The sequence below is a fragment of the Vespa mandarinia genome, chromosome 7 (genome assembly GCF_050613455.1).
Source record: "Vespa mandarinia isolate Hongniang chromosome 7, ASM5061345v1, whole genome shotgun sequence".
NCBI lineage: Eukaryota > Metazoa > Arthropoda > Insecta > Hymenoptera > Vespidae > Vespa > Vespa mandarinia.
The window spans coordinates 1,502,020-1,517,145 of record NC_140816.1 but is presented as its reverse complement, the minus strand read 5'-3'; the positions used below and the strand labels follow the sequence as shown (position 1 = coordinate 1,517,145).

Here is a 15,126-nt window from a genome sequence, read left to right as displayed (position 1 = left end):
ACTAAAGTCAATGATGTCCCTTCCCTACGCTAGGATCCCGTCGAATCGGAACGTGCACGTAATCAATGTTAGGAAATGACGCATTAGCCTGCATCGCCTTCCTCCAAGTGGCTAGTTTTCAAATATAAATGTTGTATCTTTTTTTATATATATTTTTTAATATACTAAAGACTAAACAACCATCGAACTCGATAAAAGAAATTATTTATTTTATTCAATCAAACAATTTACTACATATTTACGTATAATTGTTTTAATATAATCTTTTTTCTGTCTAATACAACAACAATCATTATTCATTCGTTTGTAAAATAACACGATCTTCATAAAGGTTTAAACGATAGAACTATTCCTACATCTGTGTAAACATCTTTTCCGATACAAGTATTTCAAAATTTATGATGACGGACATTTGTAATTTCGTATTGAAATTATAAAAAACGTTCTACGAGGACAAATATTCTCGGATAAGTTATAATATATTTTGAACTTATCGTATACTACATTGTATACAATATTTCTAATAGCACTAAAAGAGAGATAACCAAAGTAGAGTCTATAGTAATTTCCCGTTAATCGGTATTTACTAAAACATCGATAATAGTCATGACGTACTTTCCCACGTACAACGGAACTTCGGCACGATGTTTCAAGAACGGTCGTTGCATGATTCGAAGGCGAACTTGTAGACGTGTTAATAAGTGTTGCAGCGTTAAAAAACTATCGTGCCATAATCTCGCAAGATATCAACGAATGTCAGTGGCAATAAAAAGATACGTAGTTTAACGATTGCGTCTTAACAATGTCCGATATAAAGTCAATCGTGTCTATTTGTTTATCTATAAACGCATGCGATCGTCGATATAGGAAGCTATTTGATGTCGTTAAAACGACACTAATGACCTTGTAAGGCCAAAGCTATCGGAAATGCAAATGCAGATGCAGATACAGTCTTTTCCTCTTTCCCTCTCTCTTTCTCTCTCTCTCTCTCTCTCTCTCTCTCTCTCTCTCTCTCTCTCTCTCTCTCTCTCTCTCTCCCTCTTTTCTTCTTCCTTTCTCTATCCTTTATTTACGCATAGTATATATATGTTTAATATTTATCACGAGCCATTGTGCAATCAATTGAAACATCGACCACGATAGACAATACATACATTCCGAAATGTTTTTTAAAACATAAGCAATTTTGTTTTTTCTTTACTTTAATTGTTTGCCTTTAAACCATTGCCACGTAACGCATCATTAACTTACATGACTGCTCGTCCGAATTGATCCGCCGGAAGAACATTTCTGCAACTATAGTTAACACATGAACATTTGTTTAATATACAATATAGATAATTGCATGCAACCAACACCATTACTGTTTAATTTAAAATATAAATGCACATTTTTTTGTATAACTAAGCTCTGCCTATATTTATTAGGTTAATTATTACTTAACTGTTTTTTCCCTTCCTTATTTATTTATTTATTTATACACTTTTACGAACGATATTAGTACTCGAGAATAATGATTTTAAAATTGTTCCATCGAATAAAAATATATAAACATATATCGTTCTCGTTTTATATCGAATATTTTTTCCATTGTAATACGTGGCTCTAATCTTACGAGATCGAAAAAGTAGAGCAAAAATTAAAACACAATAGTGACTCACGTTGTTCCACCTTACGACGCAACGCGACCGAAATTCGTTTCGTTCGAATAAATACAAATTTCCCGCTAGTACGTATTTAAACTCAAATAATTAAATGAGAAGGGAACGGTGATGTCGAAAGAGAAGGGAAATTATCGCCTTCGAGATCGGTCAATTCGATCTAACTATTGCTCATGACATTCGATTATTCTAAATTTTATTAGGTCATCATTCGATGTTTCGTTCCTAAATCGACGACCTACTTTTAAGTTCTTACCAGTTATCTTATGTTTTTCGTGTCTTCGATGTGCTTAACCCATTTGTAATGTATGCGAGATATCGTCTAACGATATTTTATCGTCGATTTGGCGCGACCTTTGCTTCGGGAAATCGAAAAAATATAAACGTTCAATGTACAAGAAAGATACGATACTGTCCGGAAACAGAGCGTCGTACAGGTTAGGGTACCAAAGTAGGATATTACGGCCCTACACGAAGAAAGCCCGCGAGGTCTGCACGGTGGGAAAGAGAGAGGCGCCTCTAGTGCTTGGGTCGTACCGAATGGCGTGCGAGAGAAAGAAAGAGAGAGACAGAGATGCAGACTAGAGAGTAGAGGGGAATAGAAAGAGAAAAAGAGAGAGAGAGAGAGAAAGATGGTGCGCGCGCTTGAGAGAGGAACGCGAGAGCCGAAGCACGCACCATCGGATATCAAACCAGCTGGTTGGCAAGGGAGCCGCGCGCGAGCAGTTGCCAGTGAGACGCGGCAGCCCGCGAGCGTGTGTCATTTGTTCGTTCGTTCGTACGGTGCGTGCGTACGTCCGCGGTACGTCTCCCATCCGTCATCTTAAAAATCCATCAGTAAGCTCGTGTTCGTGCGTACATTCGTCCGTTCGTATATTCGTTCGTCCGATTCGATTCATTAGAAAAAATCGTGAGTGGTGGTAGCTCCTCTGGCTGACCGCTCGTCGCTCAACCCACGACACCTGGCCCCCCTCGTCGACAGACGTCTCTCTTTCTCTTTCTATCTCTCGTACATATATACTGTATTTTTTTCTTTCTCTCTCTCTCTCTTTCCTTTCTACTACTCTTCGCGATTGGAAGAGTGCACCGTTCCCGTCGCTCTATCGCTCTTGCTTCTCTCTCTCTCTCTCCCTCTCTCTCTCTTTCTCTCTCTCACTCTTTCTTCTCCTTCCCTCCATCTTTTCCTATTTGCGTGCGTGTGTGTGTGTGCTAGTGTAGTAACCTGGTGTGTGCGCTGCGCTGAACGACCGAACCAAGATGGCCGCCGATTCAGGAATGGAGACGTGTCCCTCCCCAGAGATCGCAGACTCCAGAAAGCGACCGCTCGACTGCGACGCGGAGGATGGCGCGACGAAAAGGTCTCACTATGGATCAGGTAATCTCATAGAACGTCCTCTGCGACGATTCTTTCATACGAAGACTTTTTCTCATGCGCATTGTAACTCGGTGGTCGCACGCACGATTCTCTTTTTCCTCCCCCACTCCTCCTCCCTCCTCTCTCTCTTTCTATTCGTTCGACCGTCCGTCCATCCATCCAACCACCCACCCGCCCATCCATCCATCCATCCATCCATCCATCCATCCATCCATCCATCTATCCATCCATCCATCCATCTATTTAAACATCAATGCATTTCCTTCTTCCTTGTCGATTAATTCGTCACATTCGTCTTTTTCGCTTTATTTCTTGTTTTCACGCGCGTCTTTGACAATCTTGTTGGTGATTACTGCTGTTGACACAGCGATCGCTTCGCGCGCTCGTTCTCTCTCTCTCTCTCTCTCTCTCTCTCTCTCTCTCTCTCTCTCTCTCTCTCTCTCTCTCTGCTTGTTCGCTCTTTAGAACGCTCGACCGACGGTCGCAAAAGTCTCGATGTCCATCATGCCGCTCAACGACCGATCGACCATTCCCTTTCGTTTTTCACTTTAAACGATTGGCGAATGTCTCCATAGATCGAGGCGAGAACGCGGTACGTCGCACAGCGATTTGCGCATCCTTTCATGCCACGTCTCCTTCTCGTCCTCTTCATTCTCTCCTTCTCTCTCTCTTTCTCTCTCTCTCTCTCTCTCTCTCTCTCTCTCTTTCTCGCGCGCGCATTTTATCTATCCGGTTTGTTTCGTTGTGGAGTCGCGCTGCGTCGAACGAACGGCAACCGACGACGACGAGGTCGACGTCGACACCAAGCAACGTCAACGTCAACGTCGTGCGCCGCGCGACGACGCGTCGCGTGTGTTTTCGAGTTTTCTCTCTCTCTTTTTTTTCTCGTTCGCGTGAGAATAAGAAAAGAGAAGGAGAGTGGCGTTTTTCGTCGGCGCGAGCGGATGGTCGAGCTGCGATCGCGATACGCTCGTCGTTGACTTTAATGGAGGATCGTGACAAGACGGTCGACAGTTTCGTGACTCTGCAACTTCGTCATCAATCTCGCGGCAGTTAGTACCTTTGCTCGCGCTAGAGTCGTCGTTGATTCCACATTCTTTTTATTTATTACCTTCTCCTCATCTTTTCTTTCTTATTTCTTTCACATCGGTGTACAACAAGGACGACAACAAGGACGACGAAGCTACGATACCGTCGGCGGACGCGAGTCGCGTATCATATTTTATGTCATCCATCACATATACATCGTGTCATCTTTTCGTCTATTCCTCTCGTTCATTACCTCTGCCATCGGATTCCCATAATACAGTAACGTTCTTCTCGGAAAAGCTCGTTCTTCCAAGGAACCCAATATCGTGTCTACCTCTATTATTTCTTCTTCTTTTCCTGCTCTTTTACTTTACTCTCGCTTCTGGCATCGTGTCTGCCATCGCCTCTCCGCCTACGTCGTCGTTGCTGCCTGCTACCGCTGCCGCCGTCGTCGCCGCCACCTCCACACCGTCGTCATCGTCGCCACCACCGCCATTACCACTACCACCACAGACACGGCCACCACTGCCGTGTTAGACGCAAAGTGGCAGAGTTACTAGGATGTGGCGTATCGGTGAGTTGTCAGGTACCACGCACCGTTTCGCCGCCGAGGTTGCGGGTCAAGGTCGATGCGAGGCGAGCGAACGAGCGAGCGCACGGGGCTTCCATCTGTCAAACAGCTGTTTGCCTTCAGCGCATCAAAACTTCGTGCCAATCCCATTGTGTTTCCGAATCACGTCTCTCCTTTGAACCTTCACTTCCTTCTTTTCACCTTTATGTCGTTCCGTGCATATTTTCGTCTTTCTTATCAACGCCATCCCTTTCGTCTCTCGATCGCGATAAGTACGGTACGTTTGCGACTTCGTATCGAGTTTGTGATTCTCCTACGTTGTATTATCTTTACGTTGAGATTATTCGCGCCAATTATCTCTCGTATTTCACAGCAATGTCTTTTTTTTTCTTCGGGTTTTATTAAGCGATTTAAAAATTTTATCCAAAATTACCATCTATTATAATATGCTTTATTCTATGTATATTATTCGGAGATCTTTGAAAATAGAACATTGGAATATAGTTTTATATTAAAGATCGCTAATCAGTCTAACCTAAGCACTGCTTTTATAAAATTTTTTTTTATTAGCTTTCATAATATTTTGATTGTAATACATGTATTAATAAATAGGCCTTATATAGGTTTTTAATTAAATACATTGACACATTGTTGTGCAGAAGTTGTTATGGAATATTTGTAGGAGGAGATGGAACGTATCATCTCAAAGTATTGGTCCCTGGTGTGGCCGCTGGTGCAATCATTGGGAAAGGTGGAGAAACTATTGCACAACTCCAAAAAGATACAGGAGCAAGAGTCAAAATGTCTAAATCACATGATTTTTATCCAGGTACTTGATCTATGCTTGTCTTTGTAATGATATATACTATTAATATTATAATTTTCTATTTTGTTTATAACTTATGATTTAATTATTCTATTATAGGCACTACAGAGAGAGTATGTTTAATAACTGGTAGTATCGAAGCTATAATGTCTGTCATGGATTTCATTATGGAAAAAATTCGAGAGAAGCCAGATCTTACGTCAAAAACAACAGTGGATTTTGAATCTGGTAAAGCAATGGCAGAAAGAGATAAACAGGTATGATATTGTAATGATATTTAATCCTGTTAAATGTAATGATTTTATATGATATAAAGAGTTGTTAAATGATTAATAATATTTTAGGTAAAAATCTTAGTGCCTAACAGCACTGCGGGTATGATTATAGGAAAAGGTGGAAATTATATTAAACAAATTAAAGAAGAATCTGGCTCTTATGTTCAAATTAGTCAAAAAGCTAAAGATTTATCTCTTCAAGAACGATGTATCACAGTAATAGGGGAAAAGGAAAATAATCGAAATGCATTATTGATGATCCTAGCAAAGGTAGCAGATGATCCACAAAGTGGAACATGTTTAAACGTTAGTTATGCTGATGTAAGTGGCCCTGTTGCCAATTACAATCCTACAGGCAGTCCTTATGCTCAAGCTCCAACAAGTACACCTACATATACTTCTACGGCTGGTCTTAATACAGGTAAAATATAATTTGATTATAAGTATATTTTTTTCACTTTTATGTTCATTTCATCATATTTACAATTCAAATTTTGTAAATTTGATATTTAAGGAAAATTTATATTAAACTTTAGTGTATAGTTGTTAAATCAGTAATACAAACACATTGTGTATTCTGTGATTTGGTTTTTTACAGTAAGTCTCTTGAATGGCGCTGGACTGAGCCTTAACTTGAATTTAGGTGCTGCTATCACTGCTGGTACAGCTCCAGTAACAACACAACTTTTAGAACATATAAAGCTGAACTTACGTACAACAGGTTTCTCAGAACCTGCTGCTACTGAAATTTTAACCGCCATTGCTACTCTCGCAAAATACAATATCCTTGGGATGGGTATTGGAATGCCATCAAGTATGAGTTATTTGGGAAATCCAATGGATAGCACCACAACAGCCAATGGTTCTAATAATAATGGTGGAGTCTTCGGGCCAATTGGAACAGTTCCTGCGCTGGGATCTACTTCACCTACTCCACGCAATACACTTGATAGATACGAGCCTTTCGATCCATTTAGACAGAACAACACTGCTGCCAGTGCTATTCATCTGAACAACAATTCATTTGGTCTGGGCACAAACCAGTTATCACTTGTAAGTAAGAGTCCTACACAGGTAGACGCCAACAACAAGGAGACCAAGAAAGTAGACATAGAAATTGCAGAGGTTATAGTGGGAGCTATTCTGGGACCCGGTGGTCGTGCCCTCATTGAGATTCAGCACCTAAGTGGCGCCAACATACAAATCTCTAAGAAAGGCATGTTTGCCCCTGGTACCAGGAACCGCATAGTGACTATCACGGGTTATCCCAATGCGATCGGCACTGCTCAATACTTGATCGAGCAGAGGATTAGTGAAGAGGAAGCAAAACGAGCACGTCAAAATGCCATCGCCAGTATGATTCACTGATTTCAAGTACAGCATTCTTGATCATCTCCATTATCGGGCTCCGTTGTTCGCCTCTTCACACTTTGAGATGCTACGGCAGCTCCTTTCTCCTTTCTTTAACACTTGTCCACTACCACCACCTACCACCCGTTGTCATCTATCGCTGCATCACTATAGCGCTTGCATTCTCTCATCACTGTTCATGCATCCATCATGGCTCGTCAACATTGATCTATCTTTTAAGGTTATTATGATATAAATATTATATGTTATATGATAACTACTACAATTGTTCTGTGATACACCACATTACGGGGCTTTATCACATATAATACACACGTACTACATCAGAGTCACATAATATATCTAGTTATACGATATAATATATTGACAGGTGATCCGACAAAACTGCTATGAACTAGATGTGGTATGCTTGGCCACAAACCTTTAAGATATGTGGCTAGATGCTACGGAGAATCATCTTTCTTCTTTCTGTTTTTAATAGTACATTGACTGAATATTACTTGAAATTTATGTCATACAGAACTCATTTGAAAGTCTTTAAATGAGACGTGAGTATTTCACTCAGTTTCATAAAAAAAATTCATTTTTGTTTTATCATATCTAAATTATTATGTTAAATTGTTCCTTAAATAGCAAATGTCTAGGCTAAACAAGATCTTACTCACTTAACATGTTACTTAAAGAAGCATGTTAAGTATAGAGTAATACCTTGCCAAAACCAAAGATTTTCCATATACAAGTTAAAGATGACTTGGCTTGAAGTTGAATATGCATACAGAATAAGAGCTATTCTAAATATGAACATATATTTATATATCAAAGCTGGCTGGACCAGTTAAGTACATAAAGAATAATCATTCACCATTGCCAAGTATCATTTTTAACTCTAAATCGTTGGATCCATGCATTAATAGAATTTTATCTATTTTGTGTAATATTTAGATAAGTATACTCAAAAGTAGCATAATTTTTGACTTTATTCTTCATCATATACTCACTTAACGGTAAAAGCCTATATGTCATATCCATTAAAATGATTACTTTTCTTATAATAATAACAAATATTTCCATAGCTTAACTGCACAGAGTTGGTTCCTTGGTTTTTAGAAATATAATTAATATATTAAACACTCGTCTAATTATTTTTAATTTTGAGATATATTAATTAAATGGAAATAAATTTAATATATTGCTAGAAAATTTTCATGTTATTTCACAATGTAGTAATAAATAGAACTAACATGATAATACATAAAACATACATACATACATATATATATACATAAATACATACATACATACATACATACATACATACATACATACATACATACATACATACATACATACATTATATCACTTTGTACATTGTCTACATTGTAAAAATAATTTTTGTGCATATTTGTGTGCAAGTTACTGTTATTGCTGAACACTGCTTTCATCCACTATATAATTTTTTATATAAAACATTTGCTATTTGATTGGAATTATGTCATATACTTCACAATTCATTATATTACAAAAAATTATATGTTTCTTACATATGAGAGTGAAATATCATCACGTCATACATTCCTGAGATTTGTATGACAGTTTATGTAGAATCTTGTCAAGTTTATTCATATTAATCTGAGCAAAACTCAAAGCAGACCCATATAATTACTGTTTTTAAACAGAGTGGGGTCACTGTGTAATGTAAAACTATTTGGAACTCTTGTTTCAATATGATGGTGTTCGATCGAATGCAGTCTGTGTTTACTCTTTTATAAAAGAGGGCTAATACTGACGTTTCAAATCACTTTATCTTTGCGGGTAGGTAATAGGATGGGGTGATATAAGATAGGTGGTAATTAATAATGGGTATAGCAAAACTAGTGACTAAAATTATTAGCTGTAGCGTCTAATGAAATGTATAAGTGTACATGAGTACAATTCATAGCTGGAGGCGCTGGCTCACCGCTCTTAAAAATAATGACTTGTACATTTATAAATATCGCATAACATGAGTAATAACAGTAAAAATGATAAAATAATAATATATTACAGAGAGAGAGAAATATATCTATATATAAATATATATATATATATATATATAAAGATGCGTATATATATACACGAAGAGATTGACATAGACTTACAAAAAGAGAATTCATATTATTTGAGATATAAATGAGACGCGTATTCACGCATATTACGCATACACAACACAATAAACACGTACACATACACATTATAGGTAGTGGAATGATATTATAATATTGTTGATAAAATATTTGCGTCCGCAAATGAAAGAACAGGTTTATGTTTAACCATAAATTCTATGTGTCGATTAACATTACTGTGTTGTCCAAACGCATTGAAGTCACACAGGCACCATAAAATGCAAAAAATATTAGTTTGCTGTAGATAGAATTGTTATAAAATTCTAATAGAATACATAAATGTAATTTATAGCATTAATTTAATTTGTGAATTAGTCTATTTTAATAGCTCTGATGCTATTTATATTATTGGCAGCATAATATTTCTCTATATTAATTATATCATAGTAATGTTTTACTAATTATCATCACGTCATTATATTATATCTATCATTGATTATTGTTAATCTTATATTACTATTCTTCCTTTCGCGTTTTCAAAATCTCTATGCAAACTTTCTTTTTTTTGACTGCCGGTATTTACATATATTATAGAATTTATAAAAAAAAAAATATCAATAATCACAAAAAAAGAAATATCATTTCCTAATAGTTAATCATTTTGTCACTTAAAAAAATATTTTATTGGACACACAAAATTTACAGATCATTTCAACTTTTTTCTACTCGTTATATTCCAAATCATAATTGTCATAATCACATTACAAACATAAGTAGTGAAACAAACATATTTTTATGTATTAGCTTTTCAGAAAATTTAAATTACTCATTAAAACAATATATCTCTCTATGTAAAACAACTTGTGGGTAGCATAAATTATGTGTCGTAGATTTTTTCAAGTTAACACATTCCTTAGTAGGACAGAATATGTTTAAGACTAGCTGTGATGGAGTTGATAAAGGGATATTTTTACCAGCAGCCAGTACATGAAAAATGCCACAATATATTAAGCGTTTTAAAACTGTAGAATTTATTTGCGCAGGAAAAATAACTTGGATTACAAAAGTTCACCGGCAAGGAGAAGTCAAGAATGGAGCTTCTTTCTACATATGTGACAATATTTGCATGTGTACGTAAATCAAATGAATGTATAGTAAGTACTCCTTTAATGCTACATTTATTAAGGTGTGCGTGTTATATAATGCCGAAGTGTAAAATTCTGTACAGAAATCAGAGTTGCATATAGTGAAGAATTGTCCAATTGCATAGAAAAGTGGATGTGACTAGAGTCTTTTCTAAGTACCTCAATTTGTGCCACTGGCATATAGTACAAGTAACTGCTTTCTATTATCGGTATATATTTTGTTAAATTATTCTGATAATACTAACATTTAGATGTTAGTTATGTTTAGATAACACTTATAAAGGTACCATTAGATACTATCTAATTGGCTCTACATTGTACAGTTATTTTTTGAAATAAAGGCAATAACAATGTACATGAAGTGGCAAAACAGTATTGGTTCGACAACCAGTTACCTACGAGTTGTTTAAAGGAGAATTCAGTGTTGTATCCACGAGCCGGCAGTCATTGTTGATCTTAGATGAGTCTTACTTCATGTAACACTTTGTTTTTGTACAGTTTGAGATATTTCATCCACTAACTCAATAAGTAACTATGCGACATGATCTCTGTGTGTGTCGTAATATTTAGTTATACAGAATTATTAGATATAGGTGTGTAGGTAGTCTCTTAAATCTCTTATGAAATTATCGTTACAGTTTCAACATTTTAATTAATAAGGATGAAATATTTGAAGTATCTACCGAGTGAGTAAATAATTATGCTCTCGCACGTGGAGATGTAGTGTAGTAATCAGGGAACTGTAGGAATTGCATTGACTCGCCTCAATTCTAATATGACTATTGTTACAGTAACTATAATTGAATTTGACACATGTTATCACACGAGATGACATGCGTGTCACATTACTTGGCTGTGTGTGCTAGGCTACATCCTGAATCATGCTCCATCATCCATCACTCCACTCTCGCATAGATTACATTAATCTTTATAAGAAAAAAATAACAATATCTTATTGTTACATAGTAAGTATCTGAAAAATCAACAAATATTTGATACCAGGAAAATTTCTACATTACATTTGTGTTCCATCCAATCACTTTAGTGCCATATTGATACCACCATCAGCCACACTTGTTGACACTTTGACAGTAGAACGTGTTGTTAAAGATGTGTATATTCTGCAAAGTGCAGATTGTTTTGAATAAAGTCGGACTATACTTATTTCTCATTATATATAAAATCTTGTTATAAAGTATTATAAAATACCTTTATCGATCGTTTAGTTTGCATTATACAAAATATTAGTTTTCAATTAATAATATCATCGTGGAAAAACGAGTTAAATATTATAACAGTAGTATCAACACTTCCGATGAAGATTCGATTTCGGTTTCAATATTGTTGCATTTTATTAAAGATTCTATAAAGTAGAACAATATTAATTTTGATGGAAGTATATACATATATCTGGTAAAAATTAACAATAAAAAACGTAACGTTTTCTCAAATTATAAAAAAAATTATTCACCTATTGTCTATAATTTTCGAAATTTATAAAATCGTAATAATTTAACTCATAAAGAAATTATGTTATTGATTTTTTTCCACTTTTTTCATTCAACAATATAATATTTATGAGTTTGTTTTTAAATAATACAATAATATTCATTCATAGTGTGTGTATATGTTAAAATGACACGTTCAATGAAATTTATGAACTAAAACAACAGTTTATGAAAAAAAATATGAATGGAGATCATGACAAAGGCCTACAATCGTTTCTTCTATGTGAAAATTTACATCATTAATTGGCTATTTGCAATTATTAACATTGTTTTATCTAAAGAAATGTTGCATTTAGTCATCTAATAATATTGTTTCTCTAAAAATTACTTTACTGCCATTTCTTGCAAATATTAACTATGATTAAATTTTTAAATAATAAGGCGAATTCACAATAGCCATGAAAATTAATATAAATTCTAATACTATATTAAGATTTATTATATTAAGAATTATAATAGAAAAAGTCACAAAAATCATTTATTGAATTGCATTGATTGACAATAGAGTAAAAGGAGTGTAACAATAATTGGAGTGTGTTAAATATAATGCGAAAAAGATTATTAAATTATATTAAGCATAAATTGCACAGAATGACTTTGATAAATGCTCTATTACAAATAGAGTTGTTATAGTGTTGTGCATTGCTGTTTTGTATATAATTAATACTGATGAACAATATATTACTGTATAATATATAAATACTGACCAAACTTTAAAATATTAGACGAATTATTTTTTTTTCTCATTAAATATTTATATTGTAAGCATTGTATGAAGCATTGTACGAGCAATGGTTGTAGTAGGAATAGAATATATTATTTATTATTCTTTATTAAAAATATTCTCTAAAATATTCTCTATAAATTTTTCAATTTATAACTATAAATAATATATAATACAATTTATATAATTTTTTGTGGAAAAAAATGCATTTCATAAATAAAGTTATGTTTAAAAAAATTTATTAAAATTGAATATATAATTTATATCTTTGGTCAGTATATACAAAATAGCAGTGCACACAAGATGTGGAATATTTTTCATATCATAAATTTTGTTGTCATTATTCAGTATCATTATTATAACATTGCAAAATTTCATAAATGAAACACAATATCTGGACAACAGGAGCATTCATTATAAAAATTTAGAAGGATTGTACAAAATTGTATGTAATGTTATTTTATTGGAAGTGAGAATTAGATTTAGACTATTAATATGGTATATTATTTTGGGTAAGCATATGTAAAAACTTGAAGAAGATCGTTATTGTTGAGGTAGAAGTAGCACATAGCAGCTCGGGGATAAAAAAAGATATTAAGTACCTTGTTGAATATAAGTAGTTATATTGCTAAGTCACAAGTGCACAGATGCGCATATGTGCACAGTTACATTCATAAATTGATCATACATACAAAAAACATTTACACTTAAAACAGTGTCAAAATCACATGCCTACATGCAAGTAGAAGGTTCCACACATAACGCAGTGCGACATTGTGCTTTACCTTTATATGTTCACACCTTAATTATTGTCCCAATTAGAAATAGAAATTATCTTCCACGATATCTGAAATAAGAGCAGCTGGCTGCAGAGGTACCATAAATATTCATTCATTACTGATGAGATACGATCATCAAGTATTGTATCTTACATTCCTTTGGCTATAAAGTAATTTAAGGACACAATCTTGCGTATCATATATTTTCCACATTATAAATTATACTGCACATTTAGGCAAACACATTCTAACATCATTTATGCTATGATTACACACTTTACACAGTTCACTTGAACAGAATATAAAATGGTGCATTGCGGGCAGTGAGCAAAATTGTATTTTTTAATATTTCAGTGTTTCTTTTCCAGAAAACACTGTAATTTACCTTTGAGTATGAAAGAAAAACTAATACTACTATAACTTGTACTAACAGGTTCTTCGTAAATACGCTTTAAAGAAAATAGAATTAACAAAGTTTTCGATAAATTACAAATTATTGAACGCACGTGTAAACTGTCGAAAGAAAATCAGGCAAATGAGCATAACTGTGCTATTAAAAAAGATATATATATATATGTACATACACACACATACACACACACACACACGCACACACAACATACCGCATACATATATATGACCTGGCCACAATAATTTCTGAAAACTTCAAAGTTTATATTATTATAAAAGAAAAAGATTCGCGAATATTGTTCTACGTTTTACAATTTCCTTCCAAATGCTATTGTATTAAGCACAAATGCAATGTTATTTTTTATTACGTTCTTAGTATCTCATCAAATGTACCTTTGTATGGTTGGTTAAAGATATATTTATTAAGCGAAAACTTGTAACTTTTATGTTTCAAGTAACAATGGCAAGTTAGAAATGTAACGAGTGAATAACAACATTGCTATATGCATTTGTTGTTTGAACGCTTAATAGTATGGTATTCTTACCGATGATGCGATAAGTGTCCACATAGAGGATGTTTAAATGACATTAACAACATTCTATTCAAAATTGTTATAAACATGTCATGACAAAGAATTTTCACAACTAATTAAATATGTATCGATTGTTACGTATCACGTGACTCGTAACGTTCCCTTTTTCTATTTATTAATGTTGTATCTATTGGATACAATTATTCTATATTTTTTTGTTGTTAAATAGATGTCCTAACATTACCTATTGGGCACCATTATTGTTATCAACGAAGTAAATTAGTTCACAGCACTTTGAATCTATCCTAATATTACTTTACACGCTAACAACATTTATTTACATTCATAAATTGTTATTCTTTCATCATCAATTTATTCCATTCAATGTTAAATAATTATAAATAAACATAATATATTAACTATTTTCATTCATGAAAAGCATCGTTACCTGTATGACAAGTGATCATAAGAACATAATAAACAATCGCTCATTAAATGCATTCTGTTGTTCTTCATTTCATGACCTAGCCACCATCCATACATCCATCCATTTATCCATTCAATGTCGCTGTATGGTCACCATATACACTATTTCACATTCACTGAATTCTTTTTTGTCTATATCGGATTCTATTCTGTGAAATAAATAAATAAATAAATATATATATATACATATCCGTATATTTATGTATGCATATGTATATATATATATATATGTGTGTGTATATATATACACATATAATGTGGCAGATAAGCACTTGTTTATGAAAAGAATTCTGAACTTTTTTGATTATCTCAAGATCTCAGAAGTTATTG

The 15,126-nt window shown here is 34.2% G+C and overlaps 1 protein-coding gene across 5 annotated transcripts; it reads left to right on the top strand.

Annotated features, from left to right (window-relative positions):
* Positions 1 to 2,772: 2,772 nt before the first annotated feature.
* pasilla (RNA-binding protein Nova-1-like protein passilla) lies at positions 2,773 to 12,587 on the top strand. 5 transcript variants are annotated; one of them, XM_035864008.2, is made up of 6 exons: positions 2,773 to 3,036; positions 5,319 to 5,465; positions 5,562 to 5,719; positions 5,807 to 6,158; positions 6,336 to 6,790; positions 10,254 to 12,587. In XM_035864008.2, exons 1-6 carry the CDS (start codon positions 2,919 to 2,921, stop codon positions 10,260 to 10,262), a joined length of 1,239 nt encoding a protein of 412 aa, XP_035719901.1. In that variant the 5' UTR covers positions 2,773 to 2,918; the 3' UTR covers positions 10,263 to 12,587. The 5 variants fall into 5 exon arrangements, with proteins under 5 accessions (XP_035719901.1, XP_035719900.1, XP_035719897.1 ...); XM_035864007.2 differs by lacking the exon at positions 10,254 to 12,587 and adding an exon at positions 6,861 to 7,004; XM_035864004.2 differs by having other exon boundaries at positions 6,336 to 12,587.
* Positions 12,588 to 15,126: the final 2,539 nt, after the last annotated feature.